We start from the raw sequence: 18,346 nt of genomic DNA, 5'->3' as shown, positions 1-18,346 counted from the left end.
GGCTTTCATTCTACTATAGATTTTTGCTTCATGCACAACTAAATCTTTGCTTTGAAGTTCTACAGGAACACTTTGGTAGCTAAGGAGATCTTTCCATGTTTAATTCATGATTTGCAGATTATTCGATATTTCTTTCTGCAGGCTTACTAATTGTATTAGATGGTTTGATTAATGACGACCTCAAACTTACACCTACTCTAAATCCAGTAGCTGTTTTTTATTTATAATTTTATGAGTATTATTTCATGCTCCGGATGTTAAGCGTTAAGAATATTTTGTGATAGAGCATTTTTCTATAAGAGTGATTGGATGAATCCTAACTAGTGATAAAGAGGCCATACCTCATTTCCACACTCCAAAGTGTTTTGCATGACTCTAAATGTTATACCATCTTAAGATAATTAACAGAAGACTTGTGATGACAATAAATTACAATAATTCAATGTGGCTTATGATTAAGAACATGAGTGTTTATATCGAACTTTGATATCAACAAACACTGGAAAAATGTCTGTAAAAATATCAGAAATCAATAAGTGTTTAAATTAACCACATTTAATTCAACTAAATGATATACCCATTCATTATCAAAGAATCTGACTGTGTTCATTACAACTCTTTGCTTTTGTAACATATTAGTATTATATGTACATTAGCACACTAGCGCGTCAGTGCAACACCACTTGTGTGTTTACTTAATAAATGGAGTACCTAATATGTCTTCCCTCTTAAACACTAGTTTGTTATTTGTGTATTACAAATATTCTACAGCTATATTCATTTTCTGTACTGCAAGATTCAGAGACCAAGTAAATATGAATTCTTGAACTTTTAGGACAATGATGTCAAACTCACCTTTAGGGGACAGAGCTAGACGCTTGAGAATGTATCCCCCCATAAGGATACCTATGACAGCTCCAGGTATTCCAATACCACCTGAAACAAAAGAAATTATAATTACTTCCCTTTGCACACATGTTGCCTCAAATAGTTACTTTCGTAAGTGTGTAAATATCATTAGCGTAAATTATTGCAGTGCCAATGCTGAACAAAGCAATAAAACTAGCATATATAAAAAAATGCTTCTAAAAAAATAAAGCTTATTGAAGTGGAAAAATATACAATTCCTGCCGAATCTCACAAAACTGCAAGGTTTTAACTCACATTGTTCTATATGAAACAAAATTAATTAATAACCACTCATTCATTAACTTTTGATTCTTGCACTGTAACTGTTGATTGATTCTTGTATTGTCATTGACTATGAATAATTGTGGTAAAGTTTCAGGTTGATCAGAGAATGGGAAGTGGGAGAAAGAAAAGTGTCAAACAATCCACACAGACAGATGGAGTGAGCTAATATAAACTTTGTAAAAAATGTACATATTGTTTTTACCATAATCACTTAAGATAGATACTTTACTTCTAGTGCGAGATGATTACTTCCTATAATCCATATTAATTAAGAGCACCCTCCGAACAATCCTAAGAAGTTCTACATGGCTTACAAAGCAGTTGATAAAACATGGACTAAATATGACATACCTCTGCATGTTTATTTTGTTTAGATCTGTGTTGATTTTTAGATTAATTATATTATGCAGAGAAACATAAACTATGATAATGTCTAAGCATAAAGTGGTTATATGTGTAATGCTTTCCCATAAGATACAATTATCATTTATATATAATCACAAAATATCTGTAGCAAAATGAAATATTATACAACTCTATAACTACTAGGTTAACTACTAGGTACAGTATGTGTACCTGTGAAAAGGTTGGCCAGTGATGTGGAAGTACCAAACTGTGATTCCAAGTATTTGGGTAGAAAGACAACAAAGCCACTGACTATGCAGATCTCACAGCAGATGGCAGGCAACATCACAGCATATACAGGATTCTTCAGGAGATGGAGGATAGCCTTGGGGATTTCTGAACAACCAAACAAAAAAAAAACAGCATTAAAAAGATTGTAAAGAAATTTACATTTATCATATATCATACAATCATTATTATGTGGGATGCTTGGCTACCAAATATAGGGGCTCAGGTTCAAATCCCAATATAGACAATGAATTTCAAAATAGTTTCTTTGACTCAGGCTGAGTTTGGTTTGCTGAGCAGGACTAGATCACACTAAGTGTACTATAGTGTACTAAGTGTACTATAGTGTACTAAGTGTACTATAGTGTACTAAGTGTACTCTAGTAGAAGACTAGAAGAAGTGCTATACAAAAGCAACACAAATTATAACAATAATAATGTTGATAGATTGACATGCACGTTTATTACACATGCAGAGTCTTTATCATATTAGAGTCAGTAGAAATGAAAGTCTAATGAAGTAAGTTTTATATACAGTGTTAACTTCTTTAATACACTTGCATGTATTTATGCTTGTCAAACCAGACATTGAACCTGGCACAAACTGTTGACTGTATCAAGTTTCACAGACTTACATTAAATGATACGAAAAATAATAGGATTGGATCTATGAATCCTTAATTGTATAGATCTATGATCCTAAATGGTATATGTTATTCCAATCCAAGTCCCAAAGCACACAAATCAGTCATAGCTATTACTTGACAGCCAAGACTTCTAGCACACAACCATCACAGATAATGTTGAAGTTAATTATATGAAATGTCAACAGCCTCAACAACTGCATCAAGTTTCTGTTTGTCTTGAAGTTTGACATTTCCTTCTTCAACATTCGACGAGGAGTCCTGACTGTAATCAGATCAGAAAATGACCAGCTCACTACCGTCCTGTTAGCCATTTAGTCACTCAGGCTCATTCCACAGTAACATGAGCAGCAAACCACCTTTTATCAGAGAGAGAGAGAGAGAGACAGAGAGAGAGAGAGACAGACAGAGAGAGAGAGAGAGCGTGAGAGAGAGAGCGACAGAGAGAGAAAGGAAGAAAGAGAGAAAATCCGTGTCCTTACAGATGAGGGGTATGGAGGGTGAGTGGCAAAGCCCTTGGTTTCTGAACCGAGAGCCTCCAGTTTAAATCCCTGTAAAGACTGGGATTGTTTGTTTCGAGATATTTAAGACGCCAGAGTCCGCCAACTCTGAGGGGTACCTGACATTAATTGGGAAAAGTAAAGGCAGTAGGTTGGGCATCCTTGCTAAATGTCGGAGATAGAAACAGATGACCTTTACATCATCAACTCTGTAGATCTACATCGCAAGGGGTCTGCAAGGGGTCTGCAAGGGTTACTTTACTTGACAAAACATTATGACTCTTAGACAGACTGCTATAAAGAATAACTTAAAAAAAAAAAGTACAAAATAGGAGCAACAGCAATTGTAGGCTATTTTCTTATTCCATTCCATGTAATACACATTTTGAAACTTGATTCAAGAAACCACGTATTTCCGATACTAACAATATTGTATGACATCAATCGGCTTTATTTAGGAGGTGGAGCATTGTGTACTGTTCTCTGTCGTTATAATAACATCAACAGCAGTGAACATTTTGTATTGAGCGGACTGTTGAGGTCCAACACTTATACTAAACAAGTGTCAAGCCAGGGCTCTCCCTGAAACAATAGATTATACTCCAGAACTGAAAACAAGAAAAATAAGCAAATCTTTGTCGAAACCTCCGATTGAAACGTATACCCCAGCAGAAGTCGACTCTCGATGTCAACTCTACGCTAAATATCAAATTTTATTTGTATTTTGTGCATCTATAATATAGTAATTATAGTTTACGAAAAAAATGTAATTCTCACTCCCCCCCCCACCTAACCAAACAGGTTTACAGAATGGAAAATTCTCCTTAATTAAATAACCGTGGGATATTCGTCGTTAATTTGTGTTCTATTAGTTTAAATTAGCAAAAAGCCAATTTACTAGGAATAGAAATGTATCAAAACTCTATCAATGTCACTCAATTACCGAACATGAAAGTGAACAGTTGGTTATAAAGCTAATTTCATTGTAGTGCGTCTTACCCACACCCACCCAGCTCTTCACTCTCATTGCTGCTTTTGATTAAAAACAAAACCAGCAGACTACTCTGGCAGCCATCTTGTGAAATGGGATCAAAGCTTTTCGGCTTGTTTGTATTTCAAGGAGGAATCTAAAAAGGTTTTTACCTGGTCAACAAAGATAATTAAGATCTGCAAGGTAACTACCTCACTTAATTATTTCCCCATTTTTGTTTTCTTCGGGTCGACAATTTGAGCTTCTCAGAACGAAAACGAAAGTCCAGTGAAACTTCTTTCTTAACTGGACGCCTGGCCTAGGACTATCTGGAAGCTTTACAAACTGGTGTCGAAGTGTGATGCAAGTCTAAACTTTTTCGCGTGCTTATCATTTTGACAACTCAAGGGCTTTCAATCGAGTCAAACTGAGACCAAGCGTTAGAGAAGGCCTGAGCACTGACCTGCTGTACGACGTGGCAACTAGCTTTTGGCCTCAACTGCCCACAGGTTGTGACGTTGCAGATCAGTGTTGGGGCCTTCTAAAACGGTTGGTCTCGGTCAAACGACACCAACCAAATGAGATATACAGAAGTGTATAACAAGGGCAACACGGAGTAGGCCGGCACAACAACTGTTTGGTGTTTAAACTTCAGGGTTGAAGCGGGGGTTCTCAAAAAGAAATCCTCTGTTAGCGTAAGTCTCGTTCACATCCTTTCTTTTAAAGTGTAAAATGAGACCACCTTCTGTGACCAACTATATATATATATATATATATATATATATATATATATATGTTATATAAACACGTTCTTTTATACTTCTGCTCATGAATCCAGAACTTGAGAGAATTGTTTTTTCTTCCAGCTGATTTGTTTGTTCCAATGATTTCCCAAGCTTTCACCCATCCCCAGCTTTCCTTTCAGTGTCTGTACAGAGCCCTACCCCCCCCCCCAAACTTTCCTTTTAAAAAATCTTACTGTGCCCCCCCCCCCCTCCTTTTTCCGTTTTGTTCAGTCTTCCTTTCAATGACCTCATAGGATTTCCGCCTCTCCTCCCCTTTTTATCTTCATTACAGAAACATCTTGGTTCATGGAGTAGCCATGGCATCATATACCGCCATGATTTAAACAGACCAAAAAGTCCATTGGCTGATTTTGTATTGTACACTTAATAGAATCAAAGTCATTCAAGTTCTAAAGAAAACTTGGCCAGAGAAACAATGTAGTAGTAGTGCATTGCCAGTCAGGCCTTGCTACTAAATGACAACAAGGGTTGTCTTCCCCTTCTCATTTTGGAATACTCCTCGAAACAAAATGTTCAAATATTTATTCAATGTTTCTTGCTTCCCTGTTGAACATGTTCCTCGACGCTGTTCTAAGGTCAACAATCTTGATATAGGGGGCGAGATGACATTTTTTGTCGGTTTATTTCTTTCCACTAAGGTAAATAGTGCCCCCCCCCCCACCCGGCCCAACTCAATAAAAGACTCTAATGTGAGCCTAACGATTCAAGTCATTGAAAAAACCTTATATTTCAGTGGCTCATGGGACAGAGGTTTAACACAGGCTCACGGGACATAGGTTTAACACAGGCTCACGGGGCATAGGTTTAACACAGGCTCACCGGGTATAGGTTTAACACAGGCTCATGGCACATAGGTTTAACACAGGCTCACGGGGCAGATGTTGAACATGGGCTCACTGGTTTCTTGAGTCAATGGATAAACCAGTTCGCCATGTGTCCAGCACAATGACCAGCCGCTAGAACTTTCCTCCAAAACAACATGCCACTCATTTCCTTTCACATCGCTTCTCCCTTTGTCTGTTGAACTGTTGGGGAACCTCACATGATATGTCGACCGTCTTATTTCATTCCCCCTCTGTCTTTCGCCATGACTAGAATCTCTTTCAATGGTAGGCCCTTCCATTCAGGCCAGATACCCATAAAGAACTAACTAGGTTGTATTGAAAAAAAAATCCTGAGCCAGAAAGAGATGAGAAAAAAAAAAGGTCCAAGAGAAAGTTTGGTTCGTCCCTCCATTGATGTTTCGCTTGAATGATTGCGAGTTAACTCAATCTCAGTAGACATAGAGATATAGTAGATTATGAACAGAGATGGTGCTTCAAAAGAGAAAATAATAACGTCCATTTGTTCATCTAGTCTTGCATGTTAATTAGAGACTAGAGGAACATTAGTTTAGTCATTAGTTTTCCTGGCTAATTCCTGGCTAATTCGGTCACCCATTCCTTGCTGTTATGGCACCAGGGAAGAAGGAACACTTGTACGGCCTTGTACTTGCATACAGAATCTGCCAACCTCTGGGGACAGTGGAATAGCTAGGGTGGTGGAAGGGGTTCAAATTTGAAAATGCGCCCAGGCTCTCACTTGAGGGGCCCCCTAATGAATGTTTGACTTTTTTTTTTTACATTAAATATTAAGCCAATGCCATGTTATCTTGCTAATCACGTTGTTACGTAAATTAGTAACCATATTGCATGTATTCCACACATTCCACATAAGTACATTATCTCTTGTCATGATGTCGAATGTCTACATGCAGGGGCCTCTGAAGAGGCGAAACCCTCCTGGGCTCCCAATTCCCTTCCTACGCCACTGTCTGAGAGGTTATACTACTGTTAGAGAAGCTCAACTAGGCCAACGTCTGGAGTTAAATTCAAGACCATTGGATTGGTAGGTATCATTGCTATCGATTAAGAAAAGGGAAATAAAAAAGATTAAAAGATCTCTAAGCGTCTTCCCCAAGCAAGACCCAATAAGATTCGTTTTAAAATCACTTAAGAGTTTACAGTTAGCTTTAGTAAAAGAGACAAGAACTCTCAGATGTATCTCCCATTGGAAAGATATCGAACGTGTAAAGAGGAAGAACTGAAACTATCTTTCAAAAGTAAGGTAATGAAATGTTTACGTGACAACGGCAAGAGCTGACTGTTAACACGAACTGGTCACTTACAGATCTAGAATAGAGTCCAACATTATCTACGTCTAGGACACACATTTGTAGCATGCAAACACACACACAGTGCTACACTGTAGAGGTCATACACAGTCCCCCTCAACACAAACACACATACATTTATCTACATCTGATACAGATAACGAAAGGAAGATACCACTTGTAAACATGAATTGTTGTTCTAGAATAAACAAAACAAAAAGTGGTTTATTGATCTTTACATTGTTGTTAGTTTAAGCAGGAGGACGCGTCAAGAGAACACAACTCTTTCTGCCTTTTCCCCCATACTTACAATTTAACATGAAACTGACGTATCACATCCATTTAAAAAAAAGTAAAAAGTAATATAATTTTTTACATTTAAATACTATAGTAAACTCGAGTCTTACTTTTGCATGAGGGTGGCCCTATGTACAGAGGATACTTCGGATACTCAGTAATAAGAGAAATACAATCTAATTGTTAATTCCATTAGTCTCATAGGTGTAATTAGACGTGATTTAAATTGTACACCATGAATCCAACAAATGTTCAAACATATCTGGCACCTTATGAGGTCTTATGATTTGCATACGTTAGTGTAATTATATACCTTAGAGGTAATGGAGTGCTTCCTAATGGCAGGCGTCTCAAATAGCCTCTGACAACCAGTCCGACTCCTGGCCTTCACGTGTGGCTCAGATATTGAGTCCGGCGGAACTGTTCTCACTAACAGGAGAAGGGGCAAAGGCGAGTAGCTGACGCCTTAACCAGTAAGCTTCGGACAGTAGGGGCTCGTTAGCCATGGCTGGCTACCCATCTAAGAGAAGGAAAACTCTGAATTCAAACTTCTGTTGCCTTGCAGCTATACCCAATCATGGGAAAGGCTTCGGGAGTCAACCCTGAGAAAAAATCAGGTGCTGGCGACCCTAAGGCAGTTTGCAGCACCCAGTGCTACACTCTGGCAGAACCTGCGACGCCGCTGACCCCAGACTGTATCGGCAATGACGTTCCTTTGAATTCATCAGATGCGTAGAAAGGGTGGAACTGATGTGTGGGCGACATCGTTCCGACCACAGCTAATGCCCAGGCATTCATTTCATTTCCATGAGATGATCCATAGTCGATTCGCGACTGAAGGAGGCCATAGAATACCTAGAGGTTAAACTTAACATATACGTAACCTTCTTCTTTTTTTAAGTAACGTCTATATTTCATAAGATAAGATAATAACCTAGGAAATATAAGTAGGGACCAAAATACAACCGAACGAACATGCCAGCACATCTCAAACACTGACCGGTTGATCTTAATAACATAATTCTAGTTCTAAGTCACATGGGAACTCGTCATCAGCAATATAGTCACACTGGGACTGTAACTGACGATACATCTCATTGACTATTTGTTTTTAGCTATACCCGCTACCAGGTAACATAAATGGATCACATTTGTTCATAACATGTGTGCTCTATAGATGCAACTACATATGGTATGTAACACGATCTCTTTGAAATGTTAATGTGCTGTCATCCAGCAAGAGTTGATGTGCACAATGTCAGCTCGATAAGATAACGTCAAAATAAATTATTCCAATTTTACATTTTTTAAACTTTTTTGTGTGACAATAACGAAAGTGTGAGTTAATAGGAATCAACACGAATCTGCAGGATGTATGTTACAGTCACATCGCTAGAGTGACACTATTTGGTCACCTCACAAAGACCTATTTAATTCCTGTTTAGTAAAATGTAATTAGTACTTGGGTTCCCGAAGTTACGGCTGCAGCTCCCTTCAATGCTAAGCTTCTTGCAAATACACTTCCCAACAGAATCCAAATCTGTTTCTCTTGTGGATTGTGAAACCTCGATGTGGCCATGTTTAATCATGACATCGGCTGAACAGGGAAAGACAATCTACTCGCTTTATTGAAAGGGTATTAGATAGAATGGTTTCCCTTTATACTTCATGACTTGAGAATATTTTTGTTTTTTTTGGTTTTTTAAGGTAAAGGAAATGGAATGGGCACGAAGTAGCCTAAAGTTTGAATGCAGTCTAGGATAAGTGCCACACGTGTAAGTCTGTGAAGACAGAACCAGAAATAGATTTACAATAATTTTTACAATATTTTTTTCTATCGCATGGGTTCGAATCTTGCTGGAATTTTTAAATGTATAGGCTACATACCTTTTTTTTCCCAACCAAACAAACTTTGACAGACGAAAGGTCTATTGAAGCTAAGTAAAAGTGAGTACAAAAGACAAGTGCCCGTTATTCCCCAGGTAATGAACTCTTGATCCTGCCACACACACACACACACACAGACGCAAGTGAAAACCTACGAGTTTACGCGTCTTTCAAGAAACGTTCCAAACAACTTGTTTGTTGTGTAGCCAGCACAATGACGGTGGAGATACAGTCAAATCTCAAACATTCCAACAATACAATGAGTGCACCATTGGAATGACTGGATAAAGTCCGTTGGAGCGACTGACCGACTCCTCTAAACTTTAGGACCGCCGGGGAAGATGTCTACCGTCCAGTTAACTGTGGACCACTTGGCTTCCGAACCGGGGGTCCCAGGTTCAAATCCTGGTGAAGACTGGGATTTTTAATTTCGGGATTCCTAGGCGCCTCTGAGTCCACCCAGCTCTAATGGGTACCTGACATTAGTTGAGGAAAAGTAAAGGCGTTTGGTCTTTGTGCTGGCCACATGACACCCTTATTAACCGGGGGCCACAGAAACAGATGACCTTTCATCTGCCCAATAGACCGCCGGTTCTGAAAAGAGGAATGTCTGTGGACCAAAAGTTTTTCACTCCCTCGTCTCTCCACCCGCCCTTTGTTTCGCTTGAGTACGTCTCGAAGGTCAACACATACCTGGCCAGGCTGTAAGGTAATCAACTACTCACCTTTAATAGAGCGTCCATACTGTCCAGCGACGATATCGTCAGTGTCCCCCGGCTGCAGCAGCGCTTCCTTCGTCTTGGTTTCCAGGACTTTCCTTCTCTCTTTCACCAGAACCCTGGGATACGCCAGGAAAGGAATAGCCAGCATCAAGAGGAGCAGGCCGCAGATGATGAACCCGCCCCACCAGGCGCCGATCCACCTGGGACTGGACGTTGTGATCAGGACATCGTGGGTGAAGGTGTCCACGTAATACTGGAGGAGGAGGGCGCCAAGGGCGTAGCCAAGGACTGGACCGAGAGCACCAGAGGCGTGAATGCAAGCTATAAAAATACATCAAAAGATAAAAGTGTTAGCGTTAGTTATTAGAACATGGCCGAAACAAATAAATAAACAGAAGTACATGAACATTTAGCGCGGCGTCTTCTGTAGAAATGAGCTGGACTGTAACAGTCGCTCACTAGATAGACTCCTTGAAATACGTTTGTTTTGTTTGTTTACAATATTGAAGCATTACAAGAAATACTTAGAATGAAAAATTATAGAGACCACCTGTCAGCTTCGTAAAGGGGGAATAAATTTTCAAAAAAAAAAATCTTTTTTTTTAAAATATATTTATTGTTTCAACTTATGGAATATTTCCAGAGCTAGAAAAGGAGTGGCAGAGTGGTTTAGGGTTGAGCTGTCTGCTGAAGGTATCGGGTTCGCTTTGCGGTAGAGACTCTTTAAAATATTGACCTTGTTCAGATCAAGATGATTAGTCTTTATTGGTGAATGCGGTTTTAGATTTGTCCTGGCCAATCCACACCCATGTTTGGCTCAGAAACTGAGCTTGAATAAAACGTTTGAGTCGAGTGCGGTAATTCCCGATAAACCCGCGTTCACCATAAAAGCAATTTTAATTTAACGATGATTATATTTTTACAAATTAAAGAATTAGTAATTGTTCCCCCCCCCCCCCCCCCAAGATATACATAAACTGTCAAATTTCTTGGAAAATCGTTAGAGCTCTTTTCGAAGTACTCGCCCTATGTCCAGTTTCCATAAAAAGTTTACAAGCTAATAAGAAGAGTGGTTTAAAAAAAACACTGAAAGACGACTAACTAAAACATTACTAAAATAATTGAAAGTACACCTGTAGAAAAATCAGCAGGTAAAATAAGCCGCCAATTCAAACGTAACTTTATAAAAGGTTTATCCAAACTTTTATCTGTTTATTGATCTACTTTTCTTTATCATCGAGCGCTCTTGCATAAAGAACAGAGATTTATCTACACACAACTGGTTGAACTACACAATCTCAACAAAAAGTAGATCTAGTGAAATGAAAGAAAATATGGCAAACTGAACGAGAGGACTAAACGTCTAGACTCTATAACCTTTACATCCCCCCCCCCTTTTTTATTCCCGTTTGTATTGAATCCATTATACGTTTTAGTTTCTCTACAAGTAAACAAGATTCTATTTCAAACACACATTCGCGTACAAAAGATTTAATCTGAAACACGATACACACAACAGCACACCGGTAGCACACATTCAGACGAACATTCAAATAGTATATAGGGCAGTAACAACAACAGCATACATTGTACTGGAATGAATATGCATTGTAATGGTATTGACGTGAATACGTTAAGAATGTTTTAAAAGAAGACAGTTTGAGTTTGTACAATCCTACCCATCAAAGCACACACCATAAGGGTTAATAACATTACAGTTATGATCACTATTAGACAAATATGATCTCCGATCGGTTTTGACTTTATTCAGATATAACCAGGGCGGACTGAGTGTCAAAATCGGCCCAGGCTTTATCATACAGTTCGGCTAATGCTGATAAACTGGAGGCCATATGTTACAGAACGGCAAACTGAGCCCGTAAATTATTGTAATTATTATTATAGCTTTTATATAGCGCTACTTTCATGCTTATAGCATGCTCAGAGCGCTTTGGTCCAATCTCATTTGTAGGTTGGTAGCCTATATGTAATCCCAATTAGAACAGGCCAAGCCTAAATTTGTTTCAATTACTTTAGTATGATCCCACATCCCACTATAGTAACACTAACACGAAGTATGTATAGTTAAAAATAAGATGACTTGTTTCGTTAATCATTTAGTAGATTGTATGTAGGCCTATACATGTTTGAAGCTCGGCAGAATCACCGAATATGCCGTATGGATAAAGGATATTACATTATTACGAAAATGTGTGGAGATAGTAATACACTGTGGGCCCTTTTTATAATAGAATATTATAATTTTAAAAAATCTCAGTGTATATTATTGGTCATACTGTTATTCCTAGCGGCCCATTCGACGTCGGCCCACAGGCCCATTTGAGTGCAGGAACACAGGCATAAGCCCTAATGGCCATATAGCCAGTCCAATTTTGGATATAAACAGTAAAAAAAAGAATCGTGGAGTTCACACAGCGATATTTCAAAAGCTAGAAACCAGTAAAAACATGAACTCAAGCCACTATTTTGTTTCACTTCATCTACTTTTAAATAGTGCACCTAAACATGCTAGAGCTAGCGCAGTGCCCTCTGACCCAATGACTTTTGTGGACCCATGGGGTGAGGGAGTATCTGGGAGAAAGGTTTCCGTGTTGCCTTTAGGCGCTCAGCAAACACAACTTTGCTCGAGTAGGGATTCGAGCTCCAGCCCCCTAGATATGTAGCCGAGCGGTGTATGTCACTCAGCCTAATATCTCACATCCTTCTTAACGGAGGCGATTAAAAAAACAACAACAATACTCTAGTTCCAGATACATTGTTTACGAGATAGGAAAAATGTTTGACATGTAGACCATGACCCGGATACAATCCAGACCAGTCGTCATAGAAGGCCTGAACACTGACCTGCAACGTCACAACCTGTGGGCAATGCAGACCAATAGCTCGTTGCCACGTTACAGGTCTGCACAACGTGGCAACGAGATTATTGGTCTCCACTGCCCACAGGTTGAGGCCTACTCGATACAATGCGGTGGAATTCATATTGAAAAATAAATAAAAAATTGCCTTTGTAAGAATACAGTTTACTTTAATTTCCCATTAACATTTATAGATTACGAAAAAAAAACTGGAGGGGAGGGGGAGGTGAACACTTATCTTTCCCTACTTGCTAGATCAACGTAGTCATATCATCAAGAAAAGAGAACCCACTTTATCGTGTAAAAAATGAAACAGATTCTTCCCCTTTGATAAAAGAAGTGGGGAAAAAAAAAAGGGGCAGTGCCACTTAAGCTCTCTGTCATCTTGCACATCGCACTCCAATCAATTGTTTTCATGAAAGAAGAGCGCGCTAGCCTAGATATGTGCTCAACCCACACACATGCACACTTACTACACATACACATGCTCACTCCATTTCTTAACGTGTGCTCCGTGAACCTGATGTCATGCTGACCTAGCCGTTTCAAGCGCTTGGTCAAATTATTTCCAATAAATTTCAGCTTTCCCCAGCAGCGACCCCTCGATTGTGGTGATAATTGGTAATGTACTTGTATATTTGTATCCATCTTATAGAAACATGAATTTATTGCCAAAGCTTGACTTTGTTGTCATTGCCACAGAAAAAAATATATTGTTACGATAGAGTTCGGTCGTTTAAAAAAGAAAGTTCCCCCTTGGTGGCATATGATGTAAAGGTCATCTGTTTCTGTGGCTTACGGTTAACGAGGGTGTCGTGTAATCTGGGTGCTGGGTGGACTCAGAGGTGCCCAAAGATCCCGAAATTAAAAATCCCAGTCTTCTCCAGGATTCGAACCCGGGACCCCCCGGTTTGAAAGCCAAGCGCTTTACCGCTTTACCCCCGCGCCTCCAGTCGTTAAAAAGTCTTAGTATTTTTTAAGAAAGTCCTATAACCCACAGTGTTGAAGTAGATACTTGTTTAAATGAATCACAATTCCTCGTTAGGAAATAAAACAGTGGAATATTCTTAACTATCAAATAATGAGAGGATTGAACATACGTTATAAACACACAAAAATATAACTTGATTCCAAATATAGATTCATGAAAGTAGACTTAACACGAAGCTTGAAACTTATTGACTGACCCCACTTATTGTCTTCCCTTGTATATACTCCCTTAAAGATTCTAAAAGATCTCTGCTTATTAAAACTCCCTTTGCTATTTTTAGTTCTACGGGAAATGTATTTTTGTTTCTCGAAACCAATGTGTCAGTAAACAACACAACTTTGTTTACACATCTTTTGAGACCTTGAGGAGTAAATTAATGACATACTACGTAAGTGTGACTATATAATCAAAGCATGAATACAAGATCGCATTATAAAATCACAGTCAAGTTTCGAATTTACAAACTTTGAGATTTTTCCTTAATGGACCTCATTCACCAATCGTAAACAAACAACATTTAGTCACGTGATTCTCTCTCTCTCTCTTCTATACAAATTACGTAATACACAAAGGCTATCACGTGACAGTTTTTGTTGTTATTATCACGTGGCTAAATGTTGTTTGTTTACGATTGGTGAATGATGTCCATTGTCTACATCTAATTGCAAGTTCAAATAGCCTTGCAGCTACGCCGGAATATTTTTTTTTAACAGCTGTATTTTCTTATAAAGTACAGCAATGAGCTGGAAATTATTTAACATCACAAAGATACTGAAGCCGACTGCCTTGTCTGTGAAGACGATCCGTGATCAGTCAATGAGATCAGTCAAAATATGAAGAACAAGTTAAAGGTCCAGGGTGTCAAAGTCTTTGATGAGAACAGTAAGTAGAATGCAACAATTTTTTTGTTTATATTATCTTTTTTTTTCATGATTAAAATTAAAGACTTGGAAACAAAAAGAGGCTTCACAAGAATTAAGAAATTTTCCGTGTCCGGAAAAAGAAAATATTGCAGAATCTGTGATGCCTAAACTATGGCCAGTGGACCATATTCGGCCCATGTCACGGTAATTCCGGCCCTTCAAACAGTTCATAATGAAGCTGCAAAGACTCGGTGATGGGGCCTCGTGACTGGCGTGACTGAGATTTATATGCCCCCAAGTCTGAAAAACGTTAGTCACCATTGAAATACACTTTCATTTCTTCACGTTATTCTCAACTTACCCAAGTACGCCGGAGACTTCTCCTTAGCCACGTGGTTGTCCACGTAGGTCACCCCGAGGGTCATGATGGGAGTGCCCCCCGTGCCGATCATGATCTGGGCCGCCACCAGGAGCAGGACGTAGCCCCAGTTCCCAGAGTTCTCCTCAAAGCATAGGACGTCCTCCTCTGCGTGGTGTCCGGGAGCGCGGCAGATGTTGCCGTCCTCCGTGTCGTTCTCCGTCATGCCGGACCGGACCGTGTACTTGGGAGCAATCACGTGCGGCAGAGAGAAGAGCAACGAGCCGGTGCCCATGATGAGTACGCCGAAGCCGATCCATTTCGGAATGTGCCGAGAGGCTCCGAGGTACGACACGAAGATAACAGCCACGAGGTTCCCAAACTCGTAGGCCGCAGCTACCAACCCTGATATAGAGCTGCCAATCTCGAATCTGAAATATCAATGGTTCTTATTATAAGATAGACAATTCTGTTATGTCATTTTTAATGAATAGAAACAAAAAAAAAAAGATCAATAGAACTCTATACCATTAGAAGACATTCATTTCAAATCTAAACTTTGTATTATTTTGATTGATGACAAAGTGAAATTAACGTTTTTGTGTTGTCATTTCAAGAAGCGTTTGTTTCTATATATGTCTACTAGATCTATTCATAGAGCTCAGATGGTTTTAATAATTTGTTTATTTACAATGTTGCAACAAGAAGATACTTTTAGTTGATCAACTAATTTGACAACATCTCTAGCGATTGCGGGGCCCTATGCGAAACTAATTGCGCGGGGCCTAGTCTGGGTGGGAATAAGGATAATAAGCGAAAATTAAGATTTTGTATTAGAAAATAAATTCGGCTTTGCATTTTATTCATTCTTTTGTAAGTACAAAATTGCTATCAAGTTAATTTTACTTTACCAATCTTGCAACCTATAGCATATTTATATGACAGTGACAATAAAAGTAAATACGTATTGGAACTTGGAAAATTCGTCCGATTCTCACATTTTATTACATGAAAGCTGACAATGTCTTTTTTTTTTATCGCGCGTAGGAATGGCGTTTTCCATAATGAATGACACACACAAATGATAATTTTATCTATTTTTCATGAGATTTTTATGAGTTTTCAGGAAATTTTAATAAGTGCAGGTTATTTCCAGGAATTCTTCGTATATATTTTACAATTAATAATTACACATAAAATTAGCGTGGGGCCTATGAAAGCGCGGGGCCCACTGCGAACGCATAGGTTGCAGTGGCCTAAGACCGGTCCTAGTTATACTTAGTATTTTATAGCAAATTTGATGCTGTATGGCTAGATTTGATTTGCTTGCCGGTGTGATAGTTTACCTTTTTTCAATAGTTGTGATGACACTGTTCAAATAGCCAGTGGTCAGCGCCGAGGCCACGATCAGCAGGACACACATAAAGAACACGAACATCTTCACGTTGGCACAGGCCTGGAAGCAGCGGGGGCTGAAACTCCCCAGTCGGCACTGGTTGTCCTCCTCATCATCCTCGTCATACATGTTCATCCGCTGCTCGATGATTACATCTTTTGCCCTGTTGCCCTTCTTCAGAAGCCCCACGCGGCTGTGGTCCGATTGCCCGCTTACCGAGCTCTGGCCACCGAGGGAAACCTGGCCCTGGCTGATGGCGCCAGGGGACTCTAAGTCGGTCGTGGGCGAGCCGAAATAATCCTCACCGGCGTCATCCGCGTCGCCCTTGAAGATTCGGTTCCGTACAGCGGTGGGCGTAGAGGCGCTCTCCGCACTATGGGGCGGCAACATGGCGACAGCTTCGGGACTATTTTTATTGTAATCAGACTTTTCCATGACAATCGCTGATCAAGCTGACTTTTTTCTTCAAGTATTAGACTAGAGCTGCCTTTCTTCTAGTGGGAAGCTGGAGGGTGTTACTTTTGTAGAGACCAGCAAGAAACTATCACGTGTATTTCGGAGATTACTTTCTGAGCTTCAGGCCGAGGCATCATCAACGTCATTAAGCCATCAACGTCATTTGCTTTCGATCAATAGGATCTAGTCTGGGAAGAGGTGACCCTGTAGGACGTCACCATGATACTACAATCTTAGAATTCAGGCGTCAAAAAAATGGACATTTGTAGACCAAGCGACGACCGTAATTCTGTAGCAGTCAAGAACTGCTATCAGGTGCTGCAGTCAGGTAATGGCATCACTAGGCTTCCAATCTGAGAAGAAAAAAAATGAAATGTAACAAAAAAAAAGCAATGGGTTTGAGTAATTCAAATTTGATATGAGCAAGAACATTAATAAAGTCTGAAATAAATGGAATAATTAATAAAGTCTGAAATAATTTGAATAAGAAGGTAATTTTATTAGACCTTTGGAAAAGCCCTTATTGAGTTGATTCTATTACAAAACCTAGGTTTCAATAACTTGAATGAAATAACAAATAAGTCTACTTAATCTATAGAACGTAGCTCAGGTGTTAGTGTCCATGAAATGCTAATATTTGACACCATGTATTTAGTCCTATGAGCACCCATAGTGTGTTTTTATTTTGTTTTTGATGAACTTTTTTTTTTTTTATTAAATAAGTCTGTCAACCCCTGTATGGAAAAAAAAAGACTTACAAATAAATGTTTTTATATTAATTTTATTATAATTAACTAATATTTTTTTTTACATTTAATTGTAATTATATTTTGAAAAAGAAATTGTAACGGTCAAGCCATAGATTTCACTATATTTTCACTATTGGGTCGTCCCCCCCCTCCCAAAGATATACATAAACAAATGAAATGTCAACTTTCTAAGGAAATCGATAGAGCCTATTTCGAAATACCCATCCAGTTTCCACCCACCTTTTTGAACCCATGAAGAATTAATTGAAGAAACATATCAAAGACAATGTCCTTATGATTAAAGGAACATTACAAAGACAATGTCTTTATGATTGAAGGAACATTACAAAGACAATGTCTTTATGATTGAAGGAACATCATAAAGACAATGTCCTTATGATTGAAGTAACATCAGTTTGAATTAAAACGAACTAATGTTCAGTAAGAGTCTCCATAACACTATAACGTTGAATTAAGTTATGTATGCCTTCAAGAGACTAAAGCAAAGGCTAAAATTCTTAGAAGAAGTAGACTATCTGCTCAATGACTAACACATACAATAGGTCGTCTGCTGACTAACACATACAATAGGTCGTCTGCTGACTAACACAGATAAAAGAGAGCCCCAGAGGACACGTGAAACTGGCCAGCGGTCCATAAATCATATCTCAGTCTAGACATAAATCAATGCGGACATTTTGTCTCGATGGTCCGGGGAGAGAAAACACCACAAACCGCACAAGACCACTCAAGACAACTGGACTTGCAGTGTTGAAACTTAATAAAAGTAAGCGAGGCTGACACAAACTCTGAAGGAACAATCACTCAATAAAAGCAATCCAGGGATTG

The 18,346-nt window shown here is 39.0% G+C and overlaps 1 protein-coding gene across 4 annotated transcripts in view; it reads right to left on the bottom strand.

Moving 5' to 3' along the window:
• LOC106077757 (solute carrier organic anion transporter family member 5A1-like) overlaps nucleotides 1-18,346 on the bottom strand; it is a 96,782-nt gene that overhangs the window by 11,677 nt on the left and 66,759 nt on the right. For all 4 annotated transcript variants that reach the window (XM_056016069.1, XM_056016070.1, XM_056016073.1 and 1 more), the window contains 5 exons: nucleotides 16,243-17,101; nucleotides 14,900-15,327; nucleotides 9,809-10,126; nucleotides 1,771-1,935; nucleotides 856-936 (listed from right to left, as the gene is read on the bottom strand). In XM_056016069.1, the coding sequence (XP_055872044.1) occupies nucleotides 856-936; nucleotides 1,771-1,935; nucleotides 9,809-10,126; nucleotides 14,900-15,327; nucleotides 16,243-16,727 (1,477 nt within the window). In that variant the 5' untranslated portion in view covers nucleotides 16,728-17,101. The remainder of the gene's footprint in view (nucleotides 1-855; nucleotides 937-1,770; nucleotides 1,936-9,808; nucleotides 10,127-14,899; nucleotides 15,328-16,242; nucleotides 17,102-18,346) is intronic.

This window comes from Biomphalaria glabrata, chromosome 17, assembly GCF_947242115.1.
Source record: "Biomphalaria glabrata chromosome 17, xgBioGlab47.1, whole genome shotgun sequence".
Classification (NCBI taxonomy): domain Eukaryota; kingdom Metazoa; phylum Mollusca; class Gastropoda; family Planorbidae; genus Biomphalaria; species Biomphalaria glabrata.
Note: the sequence above shows the minus strand (reverse complement) of the source record. Positions and strands in the feature narration are given on the sequence as shown.